This window comes from Lacerta agilis, chromosome 7 (genome assembly GCF_009819535.1).
Source record: "Lacerta agilis isolate rLacAgi1 chromosome 7, rLacAgi1.pri, whole genome shotgun sequence".
Lineage (NCBI taxonomy): Eukaryota > Metazoa > Chordata > Lepidosauria > Squamata > Lacertidae > Lacerta > Lacerta agilis.
Genome location: NC_046318.1, coordinates 3,836,154 through 3,862,518, shown reverse-complemented (window position 1 = coordinate 3,862,518; position 26,365 = coordinate 3,836,154). Strand labels below are relative to the sequence as shown.

Genomic DNA, 26,365 nt, shown 5'->3' with positions numbered 1-26,365 from the left:
GGGAATCACTGAACCCTACCCTTTGGGGAAAGGTGAATGCTCTCAAAATGAATATTAATGTCAGATTTATTTGTATTCTGAGAGGACTTCCAGTTTTTATATCTGGATCATACTTTCAAAAGATAAAACTCCTTGTTTAGGAAATGTCTTTGAGGCTCAACAACACCGAGAACATTCTTGCAGAGAATGCAGTTGTAAATTAAAGAAGGCGGTTTCGGAATTCCGAATTTGGAATTATATCATTATGCTTAAAGGTAAAGGTATCTACCCCTGACTGTTAAGTCCAGTTGCGGATGACTCTGGTTGCGGCACTCATCTCGCTCTAAAGTCCAAGGGAGCTGGCGTTAGTCGACAGACAGCTTCTGGGTCATGTGGCCAGCATGACTTAGCCACTTCTGGCAGACCAGAGCAGCACATCATGTTTATTTCCCATCAAATATTAAATATCAAAAACCTACTGTTGGGCCTTAATTTTCCGACATAGGTAACCCTAGAATATACACATACTGCACCTTTGGTTGGTTGGACAATACTAGGATCAAAATATTTGAAATATCAGCTGACTCCAGCAACAACTAAGTCAGTTAGAAGGATATAAATTATATTGGGGTAGGGTGGGCATATTGATCCATTCTCACATGCTAAACTTAGTTTGTGGGGAAACCCTACTCTAAAAATTGCAAAAAAAAAGATGGCAACATGGAAAAATTGGATGGAAGCAGGTGTATTGACTTTGGACCAACGGATAGATGAGGAAGATTAATTTCATACCTATGCTATTTTAAGACAAAAATATTGTCTATCAGATGCAGCTCAATGGCATTATCTTCCATTACAACATCTCCTAACAAGGGTGTTTGGGCTGGCAGAGATACCCGAGATACTGGAGCAATTGGATCACTCATTCAAAACTAAAAAGCCAGTGATTACTTTTTAGAAATATGTATTAGCAATAAATAAGTTCCAATATGCAGACTTTAAGAAATGCTTGGAATAAAGAATTGGAACCTCCAATACTACCCAGACAGTGGGAAAGTGTTTTAGACTCAATACCTAAGGTATCAATGTACCTTAAATTAAGAATTATATAACACAAAATAATGTTTAGAATCTATGGGACTCCTTTACGGTTGTATAAAAAAGGACTAGCTGTTCTTTTTTGGAGATGCGGCAAGGACATATGCCTCCCTGAAATATGTGTTTGTACAGTGTACTGTACTTACTAAGTTTTGGGAGAAAGTTCTGGAGTATGATTGTGCAGAAAAGGTTAAAACTTTCAGAGAATATTCTTTTGAACTATAAGCCTACTGTATGGAAATTAACAATGGGACAATGAAAATGGATTCTATGCACCTTAACTGTGGCCAAGAGATTGATACAGATGAACTGGAAGAATCGAGTTACGATACCCTTTAATCAATGGATTGACAATATGACAACACTCACTTATGAACTGCTTACAGAGATAGGCTTTGCTTGGATAAATATGACAACATTTGGAATGAGTTTATACAGAATGTAGCAGGCTATTAATTTCTATATACGTATTAGGATAATAACACTATATCACTTCATATAAGAATGCATGGGAGTATATTACATTGAATTTTTGTATATATATTTTCTTTCACACATCTTTGTTCTTTTTTCCTCACTTTCCCCCCTCCATATCACTTAATTTATTTATAATTGAAATTATTGCAATAAAATGTTATTAAAAACAGTAACAACAAGACCTCTATCTAGAAGCATCGTAGGGATTCATCCACCTCTCACCTGGGAAGCTGTTGTGCCTCTGAAAACTAAGCTCTCCCTAAAAGATGGCGGCTCCTTCCAGCCCATAAATAGTGTTGTTAAAGAACCTCCCGAACCATATGAAGGCCAGTCTCCAACGTTCTACCACATTCTAGTGGCCAAGAAATACAACACAGAATAGGACCACTGTTCACAGAAGAAGGCTGGATTCTCAGTTACTGGGGATGCGAGAAGGTGTGAGTCCCTTTACTTTCTTCCATATAAGTTAATGGTAGTTGTTACTTTTACCTCACAGAAGGAAAGTGCTGCAATTGGAAAGATTGCTGCAGGGAGAGGAAAACCTACCCCGACTCATACAGAGTGAGATGGTGGAAAGGTGTGCTTTCATGTACAGAATGCAAAGCTGGTGCAGTGCACGTCCTCAGAGGTCCGTGCAAAGTACAAGCCCACATGTATTCCAAAACAGAGGACATTTCCCCCCAAATGTTGGTGAAACCAGTTCCTGCTCAGGAAGCTAGGATCGGAACCCATGGCTTCAAGTTACAAGAGAGGAGATTCCGACTGAACATCGGGAAGAACTTTCTGACAGCAAAAGCAGTTCAACAGTGGAACAGACTCCATCAGGAGGTTGCGGTCTCTCCTTCCGTGGAGGTTTTTAAGCAGAGGTTGGATGGCTATCTGCCATGGATGCTTTAGTTGAGATTCCAGCATTGCAGGGGGTTGGACTAGATGACCCTTGGGTACAATCCAGCTCTAAGATTCTATGATTCTATAAAAACTAATAACCTTAATTATTCGAAACAAAATAGAAAATTCTTTCCAGTAGCACCTTAGAGACCAACTGAGTTTAAACAAAATAGGAAACAAAATAGGAAACAAAATAGGAAATTCTTTCCAGTAGCACCTTAGAGACCAACTGAGTTTGTTCTTGGTATGAGCTTTCGTGTGCATGCACACTTCTTCAGATACACGGTGTATCTGGAAAGAATTTCCTATTTTGTTTCGACTATGGCAGACCAACACGGCTACCCACCTGTAAGGCTACCCACCTGTAACTGCAACTGAGTTTGTTCTTGGTATGAGCTTTCGTGTGCATGCACACGAAAGCTCATACCAAGAACAAACTCAGTTGGTCTCTAAGGTGCTACTGGAAAGAATTTTCTATTTTGTTTCGACTATGGCAGACCAACACGGCTACCCACCTGTAACCTTAATTATTGTTTTTTTTAAAAAATTAGCCTCCCCCCCCCAAATCTGAGCCCCTAAACTGTAGTTTAATTTAATTGTGCATAAATTCAGGACTAAAGCAGCTCAACACACAGTCTCAATCCTTAATTAGTCTCAATCCTTAATTAGTCATTGCTCCAGGCAATGCGATGGGCGATTCGAAAACTGTGGTGGTGGCGGGGGTCCAAACCACCCTGTTGCCATGGTCAGACCACCTCCTGGTGAACTTTTGGTATCCCACCCTGCATGGCTAGAAGACCTATTCACAGAGTTTGTTCCTGGAAATGTATGGCATCTGAGAATTCCTGAATGCTATGAAGCAGGATTAGCGCCTGCCCCCATGTCGTTTGAAACCAGCCTGCTAGTTGGGGCTGATGGGAGTTGCAGTTATGTTCTAGGGGACTTTTCCTGTAGACAGAACTGGGGCTCCTGTCAATGACCTGGTACCCCCCCTGAAATGAGGATTTGTGATGAGCTATTGACATGGTCGCTTCTGAGCAGCCTCCCTGGCATTCTGGGGAACTTCACAAAATAAAATGATCCAGAAGATGGCTAGAGCAGAAATGGCACAAGACATGAATGATCTGAAGTTGATCGAACTTGAGTGACAGCACATAGTTGTACCTATTGCGTGGCAGCAAGGAAAGCAAATTCGGCTCATTTTGCTTCCACTGCATCCCCATGTAGTCATCCAGTTGAGCTTTGCAGAGCAGCCGGGGGGGCTATTATCATCTGCCCCCGTGGATGGAGCCATAAAGTCCTTTGTAACCTGCTGAGAATTATTTCTAAGGCACTTGGAGAAAGTTGTTTGCATCTGTAGCAACCTTGATGCTACTCTTATTTTAGCTGTTGAGATGTGCAATGCGCCAACTGAGCAAGTGTTGTGGGATCAGTTTCTGTTACAGCAGCCTGGCGACAATGTGTGCAACAACTTAACCTCGCAACTCTTGCCCAGCTTGCCCAAGTGAAGTTACCTTATAGGTTCAGGGTGTGCTAATGTGCTGTTAAACGACGGACTGGTGCCTACCGCCCTGAAGAACGCAGTAGTGCAGCCACTTCAAAAAAGCAGATCCACTCCACTCTGGATCCAATAGTATATGACTTCTGTCTGGTCACAAATATCCGCTTTCTGTGGAAATTGCTTGAGAAGGTAGTGGTGGATCAACAACAGGGACTCTCGGAGGCAACTGATTATCTTAACCCTTGCCAATCTGGTTCCAACCTAGTTTTGGCATCAAATCAGTCCTGGTCACAAAGCTGGATCACATTTATTGAGAAATGGTCTGGGGGAGTGTGACTCTGCTACACTTGATCTCTTAGCAGCTTTTCATACTATCAACCATGGTATCTGGCTGGATCAGAGACATTCTTTTTCAGTGGTTCCACTCCTATTTGCAGGACCAGTTCTGAAGAGCAGCACTGGGCGACTAGTTGTTAGTCCCCATATATAAACATCTATATGAAGCCTCATGGCATGGTCATTAGGAGCATCAAGTCTTTCAGTATGTTGGTAACACTCAGTTCTAGTACTCTATAATGTCTGAATCATGCAAGTCCTGAGCAAGTATCTGGATGAAGTGGTAGGCTGGGTGAGGGTCAATCAGGGTGGATAAAAATCAATTATTTTTTTAAAAAATCAAAAAATTGGAATTTTTTAAATTTAAATCGGATTTTTTAAATATATTACCATCCAAAGGTTATTCAATCATGAAATAAAGATTAGTTTTTAAATTATGTAGAATAAGGCTGTATATGTTTATTTTTTTTGGTAAATAAATTCCATTAATCCATTCACAATGTCATTTATGCTCTTCCAGAGGTTTTTGTATTATTATTGGGCAGTTTCTCTGCCTACAAGATATTATCACAGATGCTTGGTTTACTTTTGCAGTTCTCAAAACTGAATTTGACTCAGCAGAGATCACATGCCTCTTCTTCACAGCAAAAATGTTATAACATAAACAGAGTTGAGAAAAAGACCTTAATCCTATTGTTCTACAAACCTATGAATACAGAATCAACCCCTTCATTGTTAAGTTTCAAGAAGTTCAGTGAATAGAATAGAAACAATATTTTTCTGATTGTTTGGAGTGGAATGGATCTCATAAATCTATTTAAATTGTTATTATTAAGGTAATGATTATTTTTCTCCTTCCTAAGTACAACAGAAAAGTTGTCCAAATATGTATGATTAACCTATTAAACTGGGGATAAAAAAACTAATATGAAAAGTTGTTATTCTAAAAATCTTAATCTTTGCATATTAAAGTTATACCAGTCTTTATGTAGAAAACTGTGATTTAAATCAAGCTTTACTGACTAGTGATTTAAATCGTGATTTAAATCAGTTTGATTTAAATCAAATCCACCCTGGGGTCAACAGACTGAGATTAAATCCTGGCAAGATGGAGGAATTGTGTGTGAGTTGCTCCTGGATCCAGGAAATTGCCTATTTGCCTGTTCAGGATAGGGTCATAAACTTTTTGAAGGAGCAGCCTCCTAGTTGATTCATCTTTGCCACTAAAGACTCATGTGGCTTCAGTAGCTGAAAGTATCTTCTGCCACGTTTGGCTGGTATACCAGCTATGGCCATTGCTGAACAGGGATAATCTGGCCATGGTGTTCCATATGCTGGTAAATTTGAGACTTGATTAATGGAATGCACTATATTTGAGACTGCCCTTGAGGATGGGCTGGAAGCTCCAGTTAGCCCAAAATCCTGCTGAGAGGTTACCATCATCAGCACATCACACCTTTCTTAAGCATCTGCACTGTCTGCCTATATAAGAATAACCATCTTATTGTTTATACCCCACCCATCTGGCTATTGTATGGGGCCACAATAAGTTGGAAGGCAGTCTGTGAAATAACAAGAATGTTTGAAAACTGTCTGTTCATGACTAAAACAGGGAACGATAAGCTTGATCACACAAACCATCACACATCATTGCAACATAAAAGAGAAGCAGACAGGAGTATTACAAAGTCAAAAGCTTAAGTGCCATGCAGATAAGATACAAGACTTTACAACACACTTAGTAGCTCCCATGGTCTGGCTAGATGCAGAGGAGAGGTGGGAGGCATCAGTTGGGGGAACCCCCTAGGGAACCAAGCCTAGGGAATTAGTGGTGGGGTAACAATGAGTGGTCACAGGGAGAAGAAGCAGGCTGGAAGGAGCCATCAGCTGCAGAAGAGGCGACGGGCTTTAGTGAACAGGAAGAGGCTACGGCAGAGAGCAGTTTGCACTCTGAGGCTGCAGCAGAAGCCGGAGGGGAGGGTGGTCAAGAGGCAAAGTTGAGACCGGCTGCTGAAGAATCCAGGGAGTCTCCCCCTCCTGCTGCAACCAGCTCCCCTCCTCCCTAGTCTCCTAGCACTCACCAAGAAATGAAATGGGCAGAGCAGAGGGTGGTTGTGTGCAGAAACCACCTGAGACAGTGTGGGGAAGACCCAGAAGAGGAGAAGTCCTACTGAGCACTGGGAAGGCTCATCCTCACAACTGCTTCATCAGGGCAAGACTTCCTAAAAAGAGTTTCTGAGAATGCTAGGACCGAGCTGTGCTTGTTTCCTCAAATAATGAATTAACTTCACTGGCCTCGGGTAAGTTATTGCTTTGTTGATGATCTACAGCCCTGACAGTAGTTGGCAAGACATGGATAATTGTCTTCCTTAGAGCAACACTACAGCAAACCTAATTTGCATGGAGGAAGGCATAGAAAACTACAGAACACTCATCTAAGTTGGGATGGAGGGAGGGAGAGGGAGAGGGAGCGCAAACAATCTCCCAGATCCTGTCCAACCAAAATGAACCCTGCTGCTACCTTCCAGTGTTTCACTGTTTCCATATGGGCAGCTGCTTGGAGCACAGGCACCAGAGCCATATGTACTATTTAATAAATTCTGCACTCTCTCTCTATTGACAGAAGAGCCGGCATCAGATCAGAGATTGTATCTCTGAGATTCTACTCAAAATCTATATGAGATCCTGAACTCAAAACTGACCCCTGGCTTCCCATCCTCTGTAAATGCATATCTTTATCCCTATTCCAGAATTCAGGATAAAGTAGGAAAATGATAATAGGGGATGGCTGGGTGGGGGGCAGAAACCCGGCCCAGTGCTTCCAAACCTTCGGCTAAACTTCAATCACCAAAGCAAACGATAGGGGTGACAGGGGGTATCCCTGCTTAGTGCCCTATGGGGGTTTACACCAGGGAAGACAGGCCCATTCATACTAATTGTTGCTGTTGTGCCTGAATAGAGCTGTTGGATTGAACAGATACATTTATCGCCAAACCTCCATTTTATCAAGCAAACACATAAAGCAACCCCATTCAATACGATCTAATAGCTTAATGATATCCACTGAGAACAGTACTGCCGGGATTCTGTATAACCACATTCAGCACCATTCTGATGGATATTCTACCTAGGGATAAAACAAGTTTCATCAGGGGAAATATAGTCACTGATGAAAACATTGAGTTTGAGGACCATCACTGCTGATAGCAATTTGTCATCTTGGTTTATCAGTGCTATGGGATGGTAAAAGGCCACAAGGGCCACTGACTAGGCTTCAAGAGAACCACAATTTTAGATTGCTTACCCATGTCTGGTAAGGTAGCCCACTCAAGAATCTTATGGAGCAGCTTGGTCAGCCATGAGGTCGGCTCAGCTCAGAAGGTCTCATAGAAGCCCCCACTGAAACCATTCAAACCCAGGCAATTTCTGTTCTTTCATCATTTTACACCTTCATTGACTTCCATTTCTGTAATAGGCTGGTTCAAGAACTTTCTGTGCTCACCTGACAGAACTCTGAGGTGTACCCACAACAAATAAGCATTTATGGATTTATGCATCTATGCATTTACTGTATGCATCTAAGCATTGTCCAAGGAACAGAGGGCAGCACAGTATTTGATACCTCCTCTGTCTTAGCCTCACAACACACTTTTCCCTAATGCCTGTTATTAAGCTTCTGGGCTTTTTCTTCTTTAAGGCATGACCCAGCAGTTTGAAGCATCTGTCTCCAAACTCTATGTACTAGACTTTTTGTTTTCATATTGCAAAAACCATCACCCATTGTGCTTATTGTCCTATGACTTGAGGAGAGCTGGCATGAAGCTGCCATTAAGCTTGTGTGCAGGCCCTGCCCCCAACCCAAGTAATCATTTCCTAAGATTTCCCCCCAAAGGCAGAGCTCCTGGATGCTGTTGGCAGTAAACTCAAGCTGTCTGGTAATACTGGCACATTTCCAAAAAGGAGAACCAAAAGCTATTCTGCCTGGTCCCGAAAAATGCCTTCACCATGAGCTACACTATGGTTCAAAATTGCTATGTTAAAAACACAAACCTTACCTCTGTCATACTGACTGTGGAACTACATCACAACTTCTGAAACCCAGGGTATTATACAGACATTGCCAAGATGTTTCTCTAGCACCAGAGGCAGATGGTTATAATATATAAAAACCATAGCCTTCTTTCTATTGCGTGCCAAAAACAATTCGTGGAAATGCCAGCATTTGGGATCAGAGTGTCAGAAAGTTAATTAACCTTAAACTACAAAAGTTATCCCCTCACCCCAGAGATCTATGGGCACAATACAAGCCCTCATTTCCACAGCCCCGTTCTTGGTTCGTAACTGTGTTTGGAGTACTCTGGATTCTGCCTCAGTACAAGGATTTGAGTACCACCTGATTTAGCTCTGTAATGCCACCTGGTAGTTAAATGACATTAATCTTGGTTAAAAAAGAAAACACCACCAAACATATACACTAGTAATCTGACAAGTGCACCATGCTCATACCTTTTTGCAGACTGACTTAAACAGTTGTTTCTTGTCCACAATGCCATGAGTAGTGAATTAGCCCCACTCAAAACTATGCTATTACAAAATTGGTCAAAACAGCCTTGACATTTCCCTCCTATAGAAACTGCACTGCCTACCATGTAACCAAGAATATCAACACAACTGATGGACACCCTGATTTGTCACCAGAAATTAGAATAAATGTAGTGTTATTTCCCAATTGATCCAACTGAAAGGAAATCAGAGGAATCCATATGATGTTAACACTAATGGAAAGGCCAGGAAGGTGCTGGCAGCTTCTCTCCCTCCTATATACACGGATGTCTAAAAAGGGCCTGCTCTGTCCCAGATCCTTCAAAGGCCATGTCTACGGTGGAGTTTTATTTCCTTGGAAATAATGGCTTGTCTTTGAACTACTTGTTAGCATCTTCATAGCATTTATAGTGGAATTTGCATGTATCTTATTGATTGCTTTAAAAAGTAATGCAAGCCACCATCCCAAACATTTTCTTCTCTTTTCAAGGAAGCTCACCAGCATATGAATGGTTCCCATTAAAACCCCTTTTCCCTTCTCTGAACATTTTCTCTTTTAGATTCTCTTCTCTTTTGCCAGACTTGCAAGTTAAAGTAATGAATATATTTCGACAGGAAGTCTACCTTTTAAGTTCTGATTCCATATACGGTACTTCCAGATACAAGATGATGGACATTTACAGAAACATTAGTAGTACCCGGGGGGGGGGATATGTTCCGAGGCACCACACATATATGTGAAATCGTGTATATTTAAAACACCATTGGCAAAGCCTGCGGACACCCTCTAAACCAGGGGTCAGCAACCTTTTCCAGCCGTGGGCCGCTCCACCATCCCTCAGACTATGTGGTGGGCCGGACTATATTTTGGAAAAAAAAAAACTGAACGAATTCTTATCCCCCACAAATAATCCAGAGGTGCATTTTAAATAAAAGGACACATTCTACTCATGTAAAAACACGCTGACTCCCGGAATGAGAAGGCGATTGGGCCGCATCTGACCCCTGGCCCTTAGGTTGCCTACCCCTGCTCTAAACCTCTGGAAATCCTTGAAAACCCCTTAAAAAACCACCAGCACTTTCCAGACGTTAAATTTCATCAAACTCCACCACAATTGCTCCCTCCAAATCTCCTTGCTCAAACTCCAACTCTACACAGGTCTCAACAGTCGGTGCAAGGGTTCGTGGGATTGATAGGCACAGTTTTTGCACCTTTCTGCGCTCTTTTAGGAGCATTTTTGCCATTTGGCACAATGCACGTATGCGCAGCCACATACATATTGAACATGCATAAACAGGAGGGGGGTGCCTGCGTTCTTGCTGTTCATATAAACTTCCATGCACGATTGGACTTTTGAATTGGCACAATAACTTCCTCCTCTTAAATTTTATTCCTAAAATTATTCCTAAATACCTGGGGTCTAGTATTCAAAAATTTCACTGCTTCTTAGCACCATTACTAGGGAAAAATAGGACGTCATTCTCACAAAGCTCAGTGGGGCGGGGCTTACTTCCAAAAAACGTAGTTAGGATGAGACCATAAAAATGATATTATCATTGAAACACACCTATGAATAATTGTTTCATCCGAAACCTGACATTTAAGAAATATATGTTTTGGAACCTTGTAATTCACCAAACCACAGAAGAGGAACCTGCTGCAATATTCTTGAAATTATTGACATAATCTAAGATTCCAAAAGGAAGGAAATTTAAACCATGTTTTTAGGTGGGCATAGAAATGGTCAGAAAAATATGTGATTCCTGAACCTCAAAGAATTTAAAAACCAAGCGAAAAACTGCTCTTACTCCACCGTTCTTGACTAAATTTTTCTCAGAGAGGTAGCTACTCCTTGATTTTGTACTGATATACTAATTTTCTCAATTCTTTAAAGAACAGAATTTTCAAACTTTGCATTGCTAAAGCTCATCAATCTAAGCACTATATAATATCATCAGAAATTGTAGAACAGTAAAAGCAAACCAAGACTTTGCCTAGAGTCTTGTAGTCTACAGAAGTGATATGCTAAGTAACACACACAAACTGAAATATCCAACTATTCTACAAGTTACTATGCAATTCAATTTGAAGCTGGTATGACCAGATATTGTAGGACTTTTGCAGTTAGTAAACTTGTAAAGATCGCCCCTGAAGCAGCAAATGACAAAAACAGAAAACTCATTTTAAGAAGAGTTGCATAAATCTAACATAATACCCATTGACAAAAATATTAAGGGTCTGTGTCCCTGCTCGCTCTGCTTGTCACCCACATGGCCCCATGAACCTCCTGAAGTTTTCCCTTCCCAAGCCATGCAACTGAGTTCACTCTTGCCCTTCCTAAGCCCATTTCTGAAAGCACTTCTCTCTTCTGTTCTGCAGTCCTGCTACGCGCCTGTTTTCAGCTTCACCTCTATATTGCACCTCCTTTGTGTAACCCCCCTTGCACACAAACCACCCCCATGGTCACCTCCTGAATCTTCCTCCTCTCACACATGGCAACTACGCAGTACCCTTTGCACATCCCAACCAACTATGAAGCTACCAACCCCTCCTATCCTTCAGACCCTTCCATCTCCCTGCTTTCTTCTTCAACCCATTCCATTTTTACCTTCACTCCCTTTTTTCTTCCACCCTCCTTATTTTTTCTCAGCTCTCCCTTGCACACAAAGAACACCCATTTCCATCTATTGTGTTGCAGATAGCTCAGTTCTGCTGCCTCTAACATTGATCCTGCCCCCCAATATAAGTCCTGGCTACACCATGCCTCTCCACTTTTGCTCTCCTACTCCCTTTGCACATACACAACACTTTCACCCTCATCCTTTTGTCAGTTCTCTCTTGCACACAGACACTTCTCACTTTCATGCCTCCTCCTCTCTCCTAATTCTGCAGCTTCCTTTGCCTGCACACCTCATGCTGATAAATGATCCTGTAAGATGGATAGAATCCTAAAAGCAAGGCTGTCAGTTAGCTTATTCAGTTGGAGCATGTTAAGTTCAGTTGATGGATGTTGTACATACAGGCAACTCCCCACGCACACTCGTTCTACTTGTGCTCAACCGCACATATGTGTGGTGCCAGGAAATGATTAAACAATTCAATTCAAAACCAGTAATGGCAGGAGAGAGCTGGAGAGTCCTCGTGGCTTGCGAGGAGACCCTCCCTGGAGCCCAAAGAGAGCATCAGTGAGGACGGAGGACACACTGAAGAGACTGGAGGTGCAGCAGCTTTGTCTAGGCTCCTCAGCCTCCCCGCCTAACAGCTGACGTGTGGGGAAGCACAGCCTCCTTTGCTTTCCCACCATCCCCCAGCGTCCTGCCAGCCCCAGAGCTTCAATACTAGTTGTCAATATTTTTTGGATTCAGTATTTTTGGTATGGATTGGAGAGCAGCAGAGAGGGGGTTTAGAGGGTGCTCCCCACTTTACACTATTTCACTTATCTGTGCAGGAACCCAGAACATAACCCCCTGTGTAAGTGAGGAGTCGCCTGTGTATGTGTTTGCTTGCTAATAAAATATCTTCTAAAGTACTACACAGAATCTGGTACTTCATACTGAAGACAGCACACTGTACCAGGAGGTGAAATACAATGGTGGGAAGGTACCTGAGGGCTCCACACCCTTTATCTCTCTGACATGAGCCAGTTGAGGACAGGAGAGGTGAGAATTTCAAAACAGCCATTGTCGTATTTCTCCCTGTACTCAAAGAACAGGCAGAAGTTTGAATAAAGCAGGGCAGGAGCGACACTGAGGGGTTGTTGCTGCTGTTTTAAATAAAAAAGTTTAACAAGGAGAAACAGTAGAGATGGGTACAACACAGGTGCAAAAACCAAAAGTTAACATAACAGAGCCTTTCCAAACTCCCTTCTCACTGTACTCAGACCTTGTTTTAAACTGCCACTCTCCGCCTCACCAGTATTACCCCTGCCAAACCCCGGCATTGTTTACAATGGCTGTTTCCCCCCTCTGAGTTTTCCCTCCAATGATGCAGAGCCCTCAGATATTGCATTGCATGAAAGGTACTTCACATAAGCTTCTGCCATTGTTTCCTCCATCGCAGCTTTACTCATACTTTCCCCTTGTCAGTGTCTCTCCATTCTTACTCCCATGCCATGGCCTTCCCTTTTGCTCCTCTCCCTACACTTCCTGCAGATCCAGGACTGTGATGTGGTACTACAATCCCATACAATGACGGCCTTACATTTTTATCTATATAGGAAGAAACATAATTTGATTTGCATTCAGCACACTATTTTAGAATGGACAACGTTGGTCAATCTAAGGCAAATCCTTGAGTAAGTTCACCGGTATAAATATCCTCTGCATTTAGTATCTCTAAAGATAAAGGTAAAGGTACCCCTGACCATTTGGTCCAGTCGTGGACGACTCTGGGGTTGCGGCGCTCATCTTGCTCTATAGGCCAAGGGAGCCGGCGTTTGTCCGCAGACAGCTGCCGGGTCATGTGGCCAGCATGACTAAGCCACTTCTGGTGTACCAGAGCAGCGCACGGAAACGCCGTTTACCTTCCTGCCGGAGCGGTACCTATTTATCTACTTGCATTTTGATGTGCTTTTGAACTGCTAGGTTGGCAGGAGCAGGGACTGAGCAATGGGAGCTCACCCCTGTCGTGGGGATTCGAACCCCCAACATTCTGATCGGCAAGCCCTAGGCTCTGTGGGTTAGACCACAGTGCCACCCGCTGTGTATCAGTATCTCTAGTGTCCAGCAAATACAAGAAGCTCCACGAATCTCAAGCCACCTCTATGGGAAAATCAATGGTTATTTGCTTGACTTACACAATGGAAGATTCCAAAGTGGATTTTGGGGTGAAAATTGGGCAGAGTTATTGGTTTCTTAAGGAGCCTAGAACTATGAAAACAAAACTCAATTTGAACATCCTCATGACCTAAGCCTAAAAATATGAACGTCTGAAATTCAAGATAGCCAAATTACAACCCAATCTACAACCCAGGTTAGGTTGACTATTTTTCTTGAAACCACATTTATTTGTTCCAAATCATTACAGTAGTGACAATAAGACTAATTCAGCTTTAGTTATATAGCAGTTATTGATAAAGGCCCACCATAGTCTAAGAAGGCCATTGAGCCATCTGAACTCTATATAGTTCAGTTAACAGGGATACACATAAAATTATACTTTCATTTGATACTTCCTTCAGCTGTTTTCAAGTCTGACAAAAGAGAGATTTGCATATATGCTTTCAGTTACTTTAGATCCTCCTCCAACCAGCTAATTATTCATTTTCAAGTTATGGTACCAACACTCAAGCTCTCAGAAACAGATGCCATTAAGGATGTTTGTTACAAAAAAACAACCTTTGGGTTGTTAGAAAAATTGCAACTTTCATCTACTTAAACAAAATTATAAAAGCCATTGTTATAAAGTTTACCTCTCAAAGGAGTTTGTTTTGTGGGAGGAACTTAATGGAAAAAACATCTGCTGCTAGAGTGAACTTTAAACAGCAACTTCTAATGAAAAATATATACTAACCTGTTAATGAAGCAACATTTCAACAACAAAACTATTTACCAGTATTTAAAGCCTTTATATGCTGCTTTTCTAGCATTCAAAGTGATATATAAGCAAACTTTATCTTAAAAAGAAGTTAAACAGAGCAGCTGGTTTTTTCCTAATTAGTCAGCAAAGTAAGTCAGTTTTGCCAAATAAAAACTGAAACTAACTTCCATTTTTTTCTGAAAATAAGGACACGTTCTAGAGCAGGGGTAGTCAACCTTTTTATACCTACCGCCCACTAATGCATCTTTCTTGATGGGAACATTTCCTTACCGCCCACCGGTGCTCAATGGAAGGAGGATTCAGCTTGTGCCGTAGAACCCCCTACCGCCCACCTAGAATCCTGAAACGCCCACTAGTCGGCAGCAGGGACCAGGTTGACAACCCCTGCTCTAGAAGATCCAGAAAATACAGTGGTACCTCAGGTTAAGAACTTAATTCAGGTCTGTTCTTAACCTGAAACTGTTCTTAACCTGAGGTACTTTAGCTAATGGGGCCTCCCACTGCCGCCGCTCCGCAATTTCTGTTCTCATCCTGAATCAAAGTTCTTAATCCGAGGTACGGTACTATTTCTGGGTTAGCAGAGTCTGTAACCTGAAGCATCTGTAACCTGAAGCATCTGTAAGCCGAGGTACCAGTGTCTGACACTGCACAGGGCCGAGACTGATTTCCCGAGCAAAGACAGTGTGATGGTCTCTCTATAGGCCAAGGAAGTCTGAAGATACTTGGGTTGCGGGATGAGAAGGCCTATGAAAAGTAAGCGCCCCTTTTCTGTGGGTCTGGAAGCAACCTTAATCAGTACAATTGTCGCAGGACTATTATAAGATGTACCCATCTCCCAAATATTCACCAAGGGGTAAACAACAGCATTTTGCACAAGCTGCAGCTTCCAAGCCATCTTCAAGAAGAAGAAGAAGAAGAAGAAGAGTTTGGATTTGATAACCCGCTTTATCACTACCTGAAGGAATCTCAAAGCGGCTCACATTCTCCTTTCCCTTCCTCCCCCACTCTGTGAGGTAAGTGGGGCTGAGAGACTTCAAAGAAGTGTGACTAGCCCAAGGTCACCCAGCAGCTGCATGTGGAGGAGCGGAAACGCGAACCCGGTTCCCCAGATTACAAGTCTACCGCTCTTAACCACTACACCACCCTGGCTCTCCACAAGGAGAGCTGCACATTCAATGTGTTTAAAATTAGCATCAAAGCTAATCACTACAGTTGTCATATGCGGAGAAATTAAAATCCGTATGAGATATGGCATCACTAGGGACTGACTCCCAGCGTCAACGCTGTGGTACACTTTACCAAAATATTTGATCCTACCTATCTTTTGATAACAGAAGATAGACTGGGAAGGAGCAAACTGGGGACACATATTTCTGTGGCCACTACTCAAGCCACACTTAAAACCCCTTTAGACTTGTTTCCACAATGTAAAATAAAGGGTGAGATTCAACTAAGTTTAACTCAAGAGTAGACCCACTGAAATTAGTGGGCCTACCATAGACATATTCACGAATTACAATGGGTCTATCCTGAGCAAAACTTTGCTCAATACTACCCAAGGAACATAGTTACTCTAAAAAGCCTCAATGTTTTGCAAAACTAACAGGGCAGTTTATTGAGTCAAAAACACAAAAAATTGCATTCGTCTTCAAAAACTGAAATGAACAGATTCTGTCTGTTATCCGTACTCAAGTAATCTACACATGGTTTAGCACTACACTACTGAAAGATGTGGTGCCCTAAAGGGAAAGAAGCAGCCCCCCCCCCCTTACAGCAAATATTATAGTTTCAGTCTTTGCAAAATGGGATAAAACTTTGTATTGTACAAGAGCACATACTGAAAAGTACTAGGAACTTTATGAAACACTGGATTGTTATGAAACACTGGATTGTTGGGGGGCCATTTTAAAAACTCTTCAAAGGGTTTGCAAGAAACCCCCATACATCTTCAATTGTTTTAAATGCATCATTCAGAGGTCACCTTTATACTGCCTCCTCAACGCTTTAGAAGAATGAACAGGTAGAGATGCTAACATTGAAACAAGCTTTAAAATTTGCAGAAGACTACTCTTTTTTAAGAGGCTGCAGGCACCTATGATGTCTGATGAACTTTGTAAAAGCAAAAAGGTAGAATTTGTAATATACAAAGCTTGCCGTCCTTTCAATGAAGCTCATGGCAAAGATCAGGATCTAAACCACGTAACTAGGTCTAAATGGCTACAGGAACACTCAACTTTATCAAACAGCAGCTCTCTGTGCTACATGGTGAACATCTTTAGAAACTGGCATGAGTTTCAGAGTAATTTGTGCCTTGGAATATGTCTCAGGGTCTGCAGTTCACGGGGAAGAAAAGCCAAAGACGCCATTGCAGACCTCTAGAGCAATAGCCCTCTGGATTCTCCAATCAAATTGTTTTAAGTTTGAAATCAAGGTATGCATGGGCCAAGCGCATTCTATTACTCATACGAAGCATATTTTACGCATTTTGTATATCAATGCCAGAATTTTTCACGTTCAGCCTTCATAATTTTAAGCCGGTTAGACATGAATCGGTCCTCTGAACACAATGCCTGTTGCTAAGCAATCCACAACATGAAAATCAACACTTTGGCAAGTGTTGTCTTTGATCAAGAATTCTTAAGTGATGGTTAAATCTTGATTTAAAATAAATGAATAAATCTGTGTTTAACGCTGCAATCTTATGTCTGCTTACTTGGAGACAAGGCCCACTGTGATCAGCGGGTCTTACTCCTAGGCAAGTGTGCACAGAGTAACAGCCTAGGAAAAAGCTTTGAAGAAGAAAAATGGTCAGCAGTAAAGTTCAATAAAAATTGGACTCCAATTCAGACAGGCCTCTATAGCATAGAGAAAAGGTTTGGAGATTCAGGAATGTGCCATGGGCTCACCTGTTCCTCATCTTACCACATACTGATTCCTTTCTGTTTTCAGGTTTCTTCTAGCCAGTTTGCTAGTGCATCTATATCAGGCCATGGTTTATGATAACCTTCAAACAATGCTCTGAAGCAGGCATACAACCGGCACTATGAACATAATTATTTAGCCTTTTGAATAAGATTACGTAGAATCTCTAACTAAAGGAAACCTGTAAAATGGAGAAACTGGCACGATAAGGTTGGGAGCACATGGGACACATATTCCCAATGCTTCAAACAACTGTTTGGGTGTCTGGAATGGATGTCACAACCAGGCCGCTGAATATTAACAAAGCAACTTGGACATGAAAAGCATTTCAATACGTAAAGTTAATATTTATCATTTATCTCCTGTTCTGTCATTTCAACGGCTGCAGTTTCAGGGCACATATAAAACCTCGGGCATTAGTACATGCAATAAATGAAAACAGTGAGTACAAGCAAAACAAATCCATTGCCTTTTTATTATTACAAAGGTACTGACCAGTTGGCTTCAAAAAGATCTACCTATTTAGGTATGCCAGTACAAAGTAAAAAAAAAAACAACTATTTTGCAAATTAAATAAAAACTGCCAAAAATAGTATTTTAATGGAAAACAATTATAAAATACTGTGACCTCACTGTGGGTATTCTGACCATTGTTTGAATTATTTACTATTTCCAACCTATCTGAAGTCAGGGTGTATATTTTTCCATGCAGAACAGGTAGGATTTGTTAGTGCCTTTTAAACAAAATGTACATAGCAAACTAACAGCCATAATAATATAGTAGTGCATATATATATTATATACTTTTAGTCTCTCTCTGTGTGTGTGTGTGTATCGTACACTATTGCTGAATATATATTAGTGCATACAAACCCCATTTGTTTGTTAGCCAACTACAGAATACAACAGAATGCACAGCTTAAAAGGGACATGGCTGATCAAAGAAGTAGTTTCAGTGCTGTTTTGAAAGCCAAATATGTAATTGTTTTCAAAAGAAGTTATTGGCCTACGACAGGAACCTCTAACCTTTCTTTGCTGCTTGATACGGTAGTTCTTGGTACAGTAAACAGATCTATTGCATTTTATAAAGTTCTGAGAGGGCGGTTCTGTTTTGTAGTACTTCTCAAAGAGACCTACATAGAGCAAGCTGCAACTCCTGCAAGAATACTTTAAAAAGTGACACTGTCAAGTATTTTTCAGTTAAATGTTTACATTTTCACAAGTTTCCCACCACCAGTATGTAAGGCTTGCCTTTGAACTTGAAAATATTCTTACCTCAACCCTCAATCATTTGTTTAGTAAATGCGGGATTCCCTGATCATTTCTTCTGGTAGTCAAATTCTATAATTTCTTCCATATATTCAATTTATTTTTTATTACTTTAGCTCCCCCTCTGGCTGAAAACTGCATTTTACAGCATAAAACAATAAAGAGGCATGAATCAACAGTGTCTAATTTTTAATGTGTTTATTTAATTTCTCAGACAGAGCAATTAAAAAAAAAACATGTGGACTCAAAGTAAGGACATTATTTGCCATGCTGTAATCACCTGAAAGGGAGGTCATGTTTTAGATGTTAAGTTACTTGACAGTGTCGCTTTAGCTTAGAAAGGAAAACAAAAACACGACTATGTTTGTATTGCAGTAGATTTCAAGTTTTCTTGCACTTCATATAAAGTAGCATTATGAGCTTGGAACTTCCCTACAAGACACTGAAAACATTAAGGAAAATAAGGCATGTTTTCCAAAGGTGGATTGTTTGGCACATTTGAGCATACTGTTTTTTGGAACACCAAATATGGTCAAATATACCTCTCTCTTCTTCTTTTTTTAACCCCCTGACCTTAAGACTAAGGTCTTTTCACTGTTGCTCATTGTAAACAGTGAGCTGCACAACCGTGGTAAAGAACTGAGCACCTCAACTGGAAAAAGCGAAACTCAAAACAAGGTCATAGTCAACATAACATATTATGACTATTAATCAAGTCAATGCACAATATCTACAGTGTGCATATAAATAAACGTTCAGACTTAGGACGCAGAATGCTGCTGAAACGGTGGTAGTTAGGAGACCATACGAGGACAACTGCATAACCCACACATCAGCTTGACCTACTCAGATCAATGGTAAGATTCTCAAATGTGTGGGTCAAGTAGAGTTCCTTTTCATGCATTTTGATTCTCAGAAAAAAGGAAATAGGCAAAATGCTGATTCTATTGATTCCAATGACTAAACCAATCTACATGTTGGCTGGAATCAGAGACAATAGGTTTTTCAGAGAGTAAAAAGTGATTTGAAAGAGTCACTGCTTGTAATATGTCTGCGCATTCCACTTTGGCCTCTTAATTAAAGAGGTGCTTGTTTTGTTCTATGAGCCTGCAAAACTAACCCTTTATCAGAGACAATAGTGGGATAAAATGGAATATAGTTTCGTATCGTGAGACAAAACACTTTCAGCTCTTCTGAAGACAGTCCAGCCAAAAACTGAGTAAGGATTTTGCTCTTTAACAAATTTTATATTAATTCAAAGAGAATAAACACACTTTGCTGTACACCGACCTACACAGGTTATTGCTAAAAAAAATAAAAAAATCTGCCAGTCTGCAGTATTGCAACTTTTAAAACTATAATGAATAGTAGAACCGAGACAACCAAATAGCAGAATCTAAGCAATTTAAAACTTTCCTAACTACCTGTAGCATGGAGAATGCAATTCTTTCACCATTCAAATGCAGTATTAAACTGCTCAAACTCTCCAAGTAAGACAAAGGCTTACCAGTCAATGTTTACATGCAGTCAAAAACCATTTCAGTTATCACATTACGCACCATGGAAGCTTATTTTTGCTATGTGGAAAAGTGCACCTTAGAAAGTAATGTAATAAATTCCAGTGATTCTCAAAACAAAAATTTCTAACCACTATAACATTATTGCACATTTGGTGCTCTATGGACACCAGTAGCAAAATTGTTAAACTGGAAATGGATGATACAACGGAAACAGATTTTATATTGACACTTAACAGTGCATCTCCAAAAGGGGAATTATACTTTAATGAAAACAGAAAATACATTTCCTTTGAACAATCTCTTTGTCTTTCCTAGGCCCAACCTCTTACAATCAATGAGAAGCTTAGAAAGTCTCTTTCCTACTGGTAGCATCTTCAACATACAGCAGTTAAATCTAAATTGTTAAATTTGTCAGGGTGTTAAGAAAACGAATACACTCCAGATCTCAAGAATCACACAGATTCTTATATTGTTGACTGTTTCTAAAGAATTCCAACTATTTTTCCTACTGTTTTAAGGCATCATTTATAACATATTCTTTTCACTTGCAATGATGATAGTCATGCAGCAGTTTAATGATAAAAAATATATTAATATTTTACTATACAGCAGCAAGACGTTAGTCAATTAAAAGCACACAAACATTTTAAAAGAAAAACCTGCAAAAGTATATTACTACAAACAATTGCAATTTGGAGAACACTACTTGACAGATTAGTGTTCTGACAGACTGTTTTCATACCCTACAGTTCTGATATAATCACACAAAGTACATACTTTTAACTGAAGGGTTAGGGAACTTGCACAGTTGGGGGTGGGGCAGGGTATCCTTACTACATGTATAAAGTATGTAGCCAGTAATAACTAGCACCACAGCTACATTAAAATTTATTTTACAGCACACCAACTTGGCTTTCACTTTTAAAGGAAATTCAAAATCCATGGCTCAGTAGGATTACTCTATAATCATGTTGCATTGACTTCCATGACAGGCCTATATAAATTAGTTAGCACTAGCACAAAACAGGAGTTTCAATTCAGACTTAAACAAGTTAAAGGGATAGTGCTAGTGGCCACACACAGGAAAAAAACAAAAAACCTTCACCGCCTGTTATTCAAAAACAGGTTTACTGGAAATTGCTGCACGTGAAGTACTTTAAGTACACATCATAAAAAAAATATATTATGAACAATACAAGTACATCTCATATACACAATAAGGACAATATACCTACTTAGTTGTAAACCAAATAGGTGCAGAAAAATATGGGAGATCATCTCTCTTTCTCTTTCTCTTTTTAACTATTTGAATAACTTTGGTTCAAACCATAAAAATCACAAGTTAGCAAATTTCATTTAAATGCCTTTTTAATAATTTTTCTTCATGTTCACAGAAGTTTCACTGACCATTTTATATGTTTAAGGTCCAGATGCAATGCATATTGTATAAAAGAGAGCACTTATTGTTTACCTTGCATGAATTAAACCTACGTACCTTTTAACTCTACAGACTTCTGCATAACATTTAGACAAAGCTCAGACACACAGCATGCCTAGCCCTCATATATATATACACATCTCTAATCACAGGTATATAGGGTGTCAAATATACTATAATAACCTTCATGTAAGGTTTTGAAATTTGGTAACAAAATGAGAAGAAAAACTAAAAATATTATTTTACGTGTTCTAAAATATCTCTTTTTTGTGCTAAAGTCAAATGTTAGCTCAACATGAAAAGGACATTTTCTCTTTTTAATATAATTCAGCAATATTTTAATCTTGACCATTTTTGCAAACACTTTTTTTTTAATAATAATAATAATAATAGCTTAAACGTGTACAAAAGTTCTTGGTTAATTAGGGAAATAAACACTCAGTTCTTTATATTTTTAATCAAGTAGGAAACACAGTTCATCATATATAATGTTATTACTTTTTTGTAATTTTTTTTTGTAATTTTTTTTGTTTTGTTTTTTTTGTTTTGTTTTTAGCAGCTGCTTACTGTTTTATACGATGGGCAAGAGTGGAAGGAACAATCCAGCGATGGAGGTGGAGAGAAAGAAGTTGCTTGCTCGGCTGTCAGTTTTGGTGGTGGGTGGGTGGTCGGTCGGTGGTGCTCCCCTTTGGAGTTAGAACAACAGGTATATTTAACTGCATGTATTATTTTCAGTGTGTGGATGTCGGTTTCTCTCTCTCTCGCTCGCTTACAGTATAACGTATCTCTCTCTCTCTGTGTGTGTGGCGATGTTGTTGTTTGTCGTCGTCGTCGTCATTATTATTATTACGAGTGTCTCTGTGCAGCAGGGCAGGGAGGAGGCAGCCAAGTGGGGAGGAGGAGGAGGAGGAAGGCCGTGGGGAGGAGGAGGAGGAGGAAGGAGAGGCAAGGAGGGATGGAGATCAATCCTCCTCCGGCTCCTCGGCCTGCAGCAAGGCTCCCGGCGGGCCGGCGGCGGCGGCGGCGACGCTGCTGCTGCTGCTGCCCCCCTCGGCCTCGGGCGGCTGCTCGGCTCCCCCGGAGGAAGGCGAGGAGGCCGCGGCGGCGGCGGCGGCGGCGGCTGCTGCCCGCTTGTCCCTCTGCTTCTCCTGGATCTTCTTCATCTCGTCCGAGTACTTGCAGAAGGTGTGCCCGAACTTGGCCCACACCTTGTAGGGGACGGTGATGGAGTTGCGGTAGGTGGGCTTGACCTCGCTCACCCGCATGAAGACGCCGTACTTGTTGGAGCCCACGTCGAAGAAGAAGCGCTTGTTGTCCACCGTCAAGGAGGTGCCCTCGGGCAGCTCGGCCGGCTCCTCCTCCACGCCGTAGTCGTCGATGAGCTTGGCCAGGGCGTCGCGGAACTCGATGAGCCCCTGAGCCGGCAGCGCGATGGTCTGCCCCTGCGTGGAGCCCAGGCCCGGGCCGCGGTTGACCGTCTGCCGGATGCGCAGGAACCGCCCGCGCTGGTTCTCCTTCAGATCCATGTAGTACTTGCGGTTCTCGCGCACCAGGAACTCGCTCTTGAGGGCCCTCCGAGGCTCGTCGGCGGCCTGCGCCAGCTCCGGCGGCTGGCTGGGGCCCAGCTGCGCGTAGTGCTCGATGAAGTCGCCCAGGTAGTCGCGGAACTCCACGGCCACCGACATGGAGAGCGTCAGGCGGCTCTTGCTGCCCCCGGCGCCCACCTCCGCGATCTTCAGGAAGCGGCCCTTCGCGTTCTGCTTCACGTCCAGGTAGAAGCGCTTGTTCTGGATGTCCACCCGCTTGGAGGCCAGCTCCTGCGTCTCGTGCTGAAGGCCCACGCCGCCGCCGCCGCCGCCGGGCCCGCTGCCGCCACCGCCACCGCCACCGCCCGGGCCCGGAGCCCCGCCGCCGCCGCCACCCTGCTCGCTGCCGCTGTCTCTGTCCGCCATGATGCTGCCGGGCCTCCCGAAGCCCGCCTGCGCCCCCCGGCAGCCGCCGCCTCCGCCGCCGCCGCCGCCTCCTCCGCCTCCCGCCGCCGCTACTGCTCCTGCTGCCGCCGCCGCCGCCGCTCCAACCCCCTCCGCAGCCGCCGCCACCACCAGCAGCAGCAGCAGCAGCAGCCAGCCGCTCTCGCGAGATCTGTGGAGGAGAGAGAAAGAGAGAGAGCGGCTAACATGGCAGAGAGAGAGAGAGAGAGAGAGGCGCGCGACTGTGTACAGTAGCCGGGAAGGGAGGGAGGGAGAGAGACGGCGCGGGGGGGGGTGACGGAGGGAGCGAGCGAAGGAGAAGAAGCCCCAGGATGTGAGGCGGCAGCGCCCCGCCGCCCGGGCCGGGCGAGGGCACAGAGGAACTCGCTTTACTGGCGCTCAGGCCCCACCCACCTGCCCCTCCGCCCGGCGCCCTCGCGCCCGATGCTGCTGCTGCTGCTGCTGCTGCTTCTTCCCTCAGGGGGACCCGCGCGGATCCTCACGCCGCCGCCCGTCAGAGAGAGAGGGAGGGAGGGAGGGAGGGAGGGAGGGAGGGAGAGGCTGCCCCCTCCCCGCGGCCGGGATAGACAGACAGACTGTCAAGCTCCTTCCCCCCCCCCCCTTTTCCTGTCACTCTCCTCCTCGCGCGCGCACAAGCACCGACCGGCGAGGGCCCCCCCCTCCCTCTCCCCCCATTAAAAAAAGGCTAGGGAGGCGCGGAAGGGCGACGCAGTCAGACACGCGCCGAAAGAGCCCCGAACTGACCGGCGCCCGTGGGGCTCCCTCCCGCCGTTTCCCCTCAGGCTGCGTCTTTCTTTCACGCGCTTCTCCGGATTTCTCCTCCTCACCAGAAAGGAGGGAGGGAGGATCCCACTCGGACAGCAGCCGCTCTTTCTCTCCGCGGCGCACCTCAGGCGCGGCCGGGACGGGGACGAAGGGCTCTCGAGGGCCTCGCTCAGGGACAGTAGTGGCAGTAATAAAATAGTAATAAAAAGTACCCGGAAGAAGGAGGGGGAAACGGGGGCGGCGGGGGGAGATCCTTCATGAGAATGGCTGGGCCCGGGTTGGAGGATGCCGACGTGCCCCATCAGTGTCCGTGGCCGGCGAAGAGGGAGGAGGAGCCTCTTCCATCTTTCCACAATAAATATGCTATAGAGTCAATGCAACACAACTTTTTTTGGCACAAGGCTGGCCGTTTCGGGATTTCGCTGTGCCTGACTGAGGTAGGGAGGCGGGAAATCCCGCCTGCCTCAAAGATCCTGTCCGGACAGCGGCAGCTGACCCCCTCCGGCCACCTTCTTCAGGGCTACGCGCCCCCCTCGGCAGGGCGACTCCGGCTCCGCCCGCCTGAGCAGCGGCAACTCCGGCGCCCTTTTGCGCGCCCTGCTAAGCGGGAGGAGGAGTTGAGCTCTGGATCCCACGCAAGAGCTTCGCCTGGTGTGGAGGTTGCTAGGACTCCGGACGCCAACAGGCCTCCTGACATCCATCCCGTGAAAAGGGAACTGTTCTGTTGCCAGTGCTGCCCATGAATTTCCTCCTCCTGAGAGATGGGAAGAGGGAGATTCATGACTTGGCAAACTTTTGTTATGTTGTTGCTCCTGCCCAGCCCATGTTGGCAGGACTAGCCCGCGACCCCTTCCTTCGCCCCCTTGCACTGGGGCGAGTGCAGCCTCTGGGCAGGATGGCATAGAAGTCAGAAGAGCATTATAAACGTACACCACATGTATACATTATTCCAGTGAATTCAGTGGGATTGTGTGCTTGCAAGTGCGGCCTTTTAACCGGAGGAGCTGCTGTGCGTCGTGATGAACGTGGCTTGAGATGTACCTAGAGCAACTCCGTTTTCCCTTTCACAGCAGGGCTGGTTTTGTGGGCATCTATCGCCGCGCCGTATTTCTGCATAACCGGTGAAAAACAGGTCTGCCTGCGACTCAACAGGGGAACAAGAGTCTCCATTTGGAATAGAAGCGGACAGAATCGCTCTCTCTGCCTTTCCAGGCCTTGCTTCCTAAGGCTTTAATACTAGGCCTTTCCTGCAGACCCGAGGAGGAGGTGCAGATCTTGGGGGTGCAAACTGCAGGCAGGCGTGGAAAGGGAGTGACCAGCTCCCGCTATCGCGGAGGGCTCCAGATACCCGGGAGCTGCAAGGCGCGCATTTTTACGCACCGGCTGCATTGACGGAGTGCGCGCGCGCGTGTGCGTCGAGGGAATGAATGAGCTGCCCACCATGGGAGCCCTTCTCCCACATACTGCCCCTAGGTAGGCCGCCCGCCCCCCTTCTCCTGCCACCCGCTTTGCGGATACTTGGCTGCGCGAAGTTCGTCCCCTCGCACTGGATTCCCCGGGCAAGAGCCGACGTGGCTCCCCAGGGCTCGGCCGGCCGGAACGCTTCCTTCCTTAGCAGAGGGACCAGGTGAGCGAAGGGGGTGGCTCTCCTTCGGCTTTCGTTTGCCGCTCGCCGCCGGCTGCTCCTGCAAGCAGGACTTGGGGGCGCGAGAGGCGGAGCTTTGCAGCAGCCCAGCTGGGAAGCTGCTTTCTGGCCGGCGAGGGAGCTGCCTGGAGGGCTTAGTCCCGCCGAAGCGACTCCTGGAGAAGCGGGGCTCAAAGCGGCGGCGGCGGGGGGACGGGGACCCCCTCAGCCTCCATTGCGAGCTGGTACCTCCCCGCTAGCCGCGTCGCTCCCCCCTTCCTGGGCCACCAGTCAAAGCATCTTCCAAAGTGCAGCACCGCTACCTTTTTCCTTGGTTCCCGACCCCAAGCAAAGAATCAAGAAAGGAAGCGTGGTTTTCACACGGGCAGAAACGCTGAGGAGGGGATGGGAGAGAGGCAGCCTCGGACTCAACCCCGTTTTGCTCAACCTAAATGGGAAGAACTCGAAGAGAAGCG

The 26,365-nt window shown here is 44.1% G+C and overlaps 1 protein-coding gene across 1 annotated transcript; it reads right to left on the bottom strand.

The window, feature by feature from the left end:
• Positions 1-18,734: 18,734 nt before the first annotated feature.
• On the bottom strand, positions 18,735-23,540 carry PURA (purine rich element binding protein A). The gene has a single exon (XM_033154183.1). It carries the CDS (start codon positions 23,459-23,461, stop codon positions 22,472-22,474), a length of 990 nt encoding a protein of 329 aa, XP_033010074.1. The 5' UTR covers positions 23,462-23,540; the 3' UTR covers positions 18,735-22,471.
• Positions 23,541-26,365: the final 2,825 nt, after the last annotated feature.

What these genes read in the sequence shown, in the direction of transcription:
- PURA (XM_033154183.1), bottom strand. Translation starts at nt 23,461, where the DNA reads ATGGCGGACAGAGACAGCGGCAGCGAGCAGGGTGGCGGCGGCGGCGGG.